The 4,421-nt window shown below is 72.3% G+C and overlaps 1 protein-coding gene across 1 annotated transcript in view; it reads left to right on the forward strand.

Annotated features, from left to right (window-relative positions):
- The first annotated feature begins 329 nt into the window (after positions 1-329).
- Positions 330-4,421, forward strand: part of TRAPPC10 (trafficking protein particle complex 10) — a 22,105-nt gene continuing 18,013 nt past the window's right edge. Inside the window, exons 1-4 of the mRNA XM_012731149.1 lie at positions 330-613; positions 2,049-2,184; positions 2,952-3,148; positions 4,228-4,421. Coding sequence (XP_012586603.1) covers positions 330-613; positions 2,049-2,184; positions 2,952-3,148; positions 4,228-4,421 — 811 coding nt within the window. The remainder of the gene's footprint in view (positions 614-2,048; positions 2,185-2,951; positions 3,149-4,227) is intronic.

A 4,421-nucleotide genomic window follows, 5' to 3' on the forward strand; every position in this document is an offset into this window, starting at 1 on the left:
GAGTGACCCCTCAGAAAGCGTGGGCCTTAGTGCAAGTGGCAAGCAACATCCCTGCCTTGGTCAGTGGTCGCAGCTGGAGCCACTGACCAGGCCCCGCCAGGGCGTCCCCCTCTCCTGAAAAGGCAGCACCACAGGCCCAGCATGCCGCTCTCTGCAGGTGCCCACTCAAGCCCGGCCGTGCCAGGTCTGTGGGGTGGGGGCATCGTGGCCTCTCAGGCTTGGTGGGGCCTCCACCCCTGGCTGGGACCAGGGCAGTCAGCTGGGCCTGGGACAGAGCTCGGGACTGGACGGTCCAGGGCACCCTCGGCTCGCACTTGGCCTTAGGGCTTATGGAGGGCCTGCACCCCGCTGTCAGCGCGCGCAGGCGCCAGGGAGTGGGCGTCGCCCTCTGCCCGCACCCCCAGGGCGGCCCCACACCCTGGGACCCGCCCGAGGTGCGCCTCGGCCCGGGCAGCTGGTCTGGCTGGTGGCCGGCCGCAGCCCGTCAGGGCCGGCCGCCTGGGCCGAGACTCACGGGCCTGCTGGTTGCAGGTGCTGGAGACCAGAGCCTGTTCGCGGCCGTGTACCCGACGCTGTCCCAGCAGCTCCCGCGCGAGCCCATGGAGTGGAGGAGGTAGGCCTGCGGCCAGGCCCCGGGGACGCTTGCCGGGGCCCGAGCTGGCGCCCGCCTGCACCCCACTGCCGGCCCCGGGGAGCACTGTGACGACACCGGACGCTGCGGGGTGGGGGACGGTGCGTGAAGGCCTGGGCCCTGGGGGACACGCGGCCGCTGCCCGGGCCCTTGTCCTGGCGGGGCGCCCTCCGCGGCCTGCAGGCGTGCGTCCAACTGGCCAAGCTCCTTGCCACGCTCCCAGCCGAGGGCGCTGGCTGGCGGGGAGGCCGCCACGAGGGAGACCGCGGCTGGGCTGGGCAGGGGAGGGTGGCCCGCCTCCCCTCCCTGCTGGTGCCGCCGCAGCCAGGGGCGCTGTCCAGCCAGCCGGACTTGCGGGCAGAGCGCTGGGCGGCAGCTGGGACCGGCGGGGACATGCTGGACGGCGGTGTAGCCGGCGCACTGCCTGAGGCCCGCCGGTTTGGAGCTGGGCCTGGGGGTGTCTGGGGGACTGTCCGAAGAGGCCGAGTCCAGCCTGTGTCCTCAGGGACTGGCACTGGGAGAGCGCGGGGCCGGGAGCCCCCAGCTCCTGGAGGGCCTCCGCCTGCGCCCCGGCTGACTTTCGGGCAGCTCCAGGCACCGGCGCCCTGAGCGGGAGCAGCCTGGCCAGGGCAGTCTGCGGCTTGGACATGGCCCCGGGTGAGGACGCAGGTCGCGCTCTGGGTCTCCGCTGGGGGGCCGAGGGAAGGTGACGAGTGGCCATGTGGCTGGGGTCACGGCCAGAACCAGAGAAGGGGCCTGTCGGGGGCGTGGCAGCAGGAGCCAGCAGAGCCCAGGTGGGCGGTGGGGGCCGCACCAGGACATCCCCAGGGGTGCGTGTGGCGCCCGAGGAGCCGCTGGTGCGAGCAGAGTGTGGGCCTGGCCTTTGGAGGGCGCCTGCGGCCAGAATGCGGCCCAGCGGCGCACCAGTCCGGGCAGTGCTGCCCTGCCAGACCCCGGGTCGGAGCCCACTGGCCTCCACGGGGACGGCGAGGCGTGCGGACACTCCAGCCTGGAGCTCAGGGCCCGAAGGTGCAGCGCCCAGAGGGGCGATGGGCAGCTGTGCGGACGCCAGCAGCCCGCCCAGCGAGAGGGGCGGCCTCGGGGGCGGGGCCGGGACGGTGTCTGCTGGGTGGAAGGAGGTGCGCGAGCTGCACGTGTGGGCTCGGAGCAGACGGCCGCTGGCCGCTGGCCGGAGCCGGAGCCCAGATGCCAGGGGGCCCCAGTGCGCGGGGTGGTGCTGCCCCCTGGGACGGGCCTCAGGTGGTCAGCAGGTGTCCAGGGATGCGGCCACCTGGGCAGGAGGTGGAAGGGAGGCCGGCAGCTTTAGAAACAGTGACCGCACCCGCGGCCCTGGCCTGGAGCAAGTTCGTGGCTAGGGCCACCAGTGGGCACCTCTCTGACCGCCAGTGGCCTCCAGGTCCTATGGCCGTGCCCCCAAGATGATCCACCTGGAGTCCAACTTCGTGCAGTTCAAGGAGGAGTTGCTGCCCAAGGAGGGGAACAAGGCCCTGCTGACCTTCCCCTTCCTGCACATCTACTGGACAGAGTGCTGTGTGAGTGGGGCTGCGGGGTGGTGGGGGGCCCGGGGGCCGGGGGGCTGGGGGCCGTGTGAGTAGGCCTGCGGACACCCAGCTGGGCTGCAGCGGCGTCCTGCTGGCCGCTCCCGCACCTCCAGCCCCTGATGCCCTCGGGCTGCCACGGTTTCTGCCTCTTGTGGGTTCTGGCTGATGGTTTCTGCCAGCCGGACCCTCTCGGCCTCCGCCTCCGCGGGGTCTCGCCTGCTTCTCGCCTGCTGTGGGGGCGGCCGCCCTGCTGGCGCTCTCGGCGGGCCTGCGGGACCGTCGTCCTCCTCGTTTCGCGCAGGGCGGCCTTCGGTCACGCTGTTCTGCATCTGGGTGGGGGCGGGGCAGGGGCGATGCGGCGGGGTGGCCACGCTGGACGGGTCCTCGCGGAGGGCTGAGGTAGTGGGCGCCCCGGGGCCGGGCTAGGCTGGCAGGTGCACTGCGGGGCGGCCGTGGCGCCGCCAGGCCGGCTGCGTGGGCCTCCTGTTGGCCAGTGCCCGGGGAGATGGGCGGGATCAGCGGGGTCCTCGTAGGGCGTGTGACGTGGCAGTGGGGACCCTGGAGGCCCCGGGTTTCCGCGAGCACCCTGCCCAGTCGGGACTGTGGCCTGTGGCGTCCCCCAATGGGCTTCCGGCGTGCTGGGCCAGAGGTGTGGCCCTCGGGGAAGCGCCCAAACAGGCCCGGACCCGCCCTGGCCGGCGTCACGAGCCAGCAGCCACCAGTGGCCGGGGACCCGTTGACCTGGGCGGCTGTTGCAGGACACCGAGGTGTACAAGGCCACCGTGAAGGACGACCTCACCAGGTGGCAGAATGTACTCAAAGCCCACAGCTGCGCGGACTGGCTGGTCGTGGTGGTGGAGAGCGATGCCAAGAAGAAGAACAAGACCAACATCCTCCCCCGGACCTCCATTGTGGACAAAATACGAAACGACTTCTGTAATAAGCAGAGCGACAGGTGAGCCTGCGCCGCGGGCTGCCTGCGGCCCCTCGAGTTCCTGCCGGCGGGGGGACGCGCAAGCGACCCCGAGGTGGGCATCGGGGCCAGCCCGGTCGGGTGTCGCGGACCCTGGTGCTGCGGGTGCTGGCGTGCGTGTGTCCAGGCTGGCTGCGCCCCACTTCTGGGAAGCCCCCGGGCTGCTTCTCACACGCGTCCCTGCCGGGAGCCCCCAGTCCTGGGGGCGCGGGGAGCGAGTTCGCTCAGTACCGCGGCAGGTTCTGAGGCCGGGGCCGCTTGCCGCACAGCAGCTCGTCCTGTCCGGTCCTGTCTGGCTGGGCTGGCCGCTGCGGACAGCCCCCGGTGCCGCCCCGAGGGGGTGTGGTGGCCTGAGGACCAGTGGTGGGGGGCGGCCGGAGGGGGTGCGGCCGGCTCGGCTGCGCACTTGGGGCACTCTGGGTCTGCGGCCCTGGGCCCGCCGCTGCGGCCGGAATTGGGCTCGCGCGGACTGTGCTTGTCTTACACACACGAGAGCTGGGGTGCAGGCTAGAGGTGCGGGGTGGGGCACCAGAGAGAGGGAGCAGGACAGGCAGAGCCACTGCCGAGGGGGCCGGGAGACGGGAGTGGGCTGGGGCCCTCCCTGTGGGGGTGGACGCGGGCCGTGCTGGCTGCTGGGACGGCGCCAAGAGCTCAGACTCACCCGGCGCCCGGGCGCCACCTGGGGCCACAGCTGGCGGCACGCTGTGGCCCTCAGCGGTCTCCCAGCCGCCTACCTGTGGGCGGGAGCTGCTGTGGTGGGCGGGCCCTGCCGCTGCCCTCGGGCGCCCCATCAGGAGGCCCGCGTCCTTCCGCTCCCCGGGTCCGAAGGGATTTTGGGGCGCAGGGCGGCGTGGGCGCTAAGTGTGACCCAGGTCTGTTGGAGCGCCTGGGGCGGGGTCTGACGCGGCACCCCTCCCCTCCCGCGGTCCTCACGCCGCCGGCCTTGGGGGGCCTTTCAGCCTGGCGGCGCCCGGTTCTCCCCGGCCGGGGTGGGGGCGGCAGGCGGGCGGCAGGGCGCGGCGGCGGGGCGGGGTTCCCAGCGTCTGCTCCTGTCTTTGCAGGTGTGTCGTGCTCTCCGACCCCCTGAAGGACTCTTCTCGAACTCAGGAATCCTGGAATGCCTTCCTGACCAAACTCAGGACCTTGCTTCTTATGTCTTTTACCAAAAACCTAGGCAAGTTTGAGGACGACATGAGAACCTTGCGGGAGAAGAGGACGGAGCCCGGCTGGAGCTTCTGCGAGTACTTCATGGTGC

The sequence above is a fragment of the Condylura cristata genome, unplaced genomic scaffold (genome assembly GCF_000260355.1).
Source record: "Condylura cristata isolate star-nosed mole 26May11 unplaced genomic scaffold, ConCri1.0 scaffold00003, whole genome shotgun sequence".
NCBI lineage: Eukaryota > Metazoa > Chordata > Mammalia > Eulipotyphla > Talpidae > Condylura > Condylura cristata.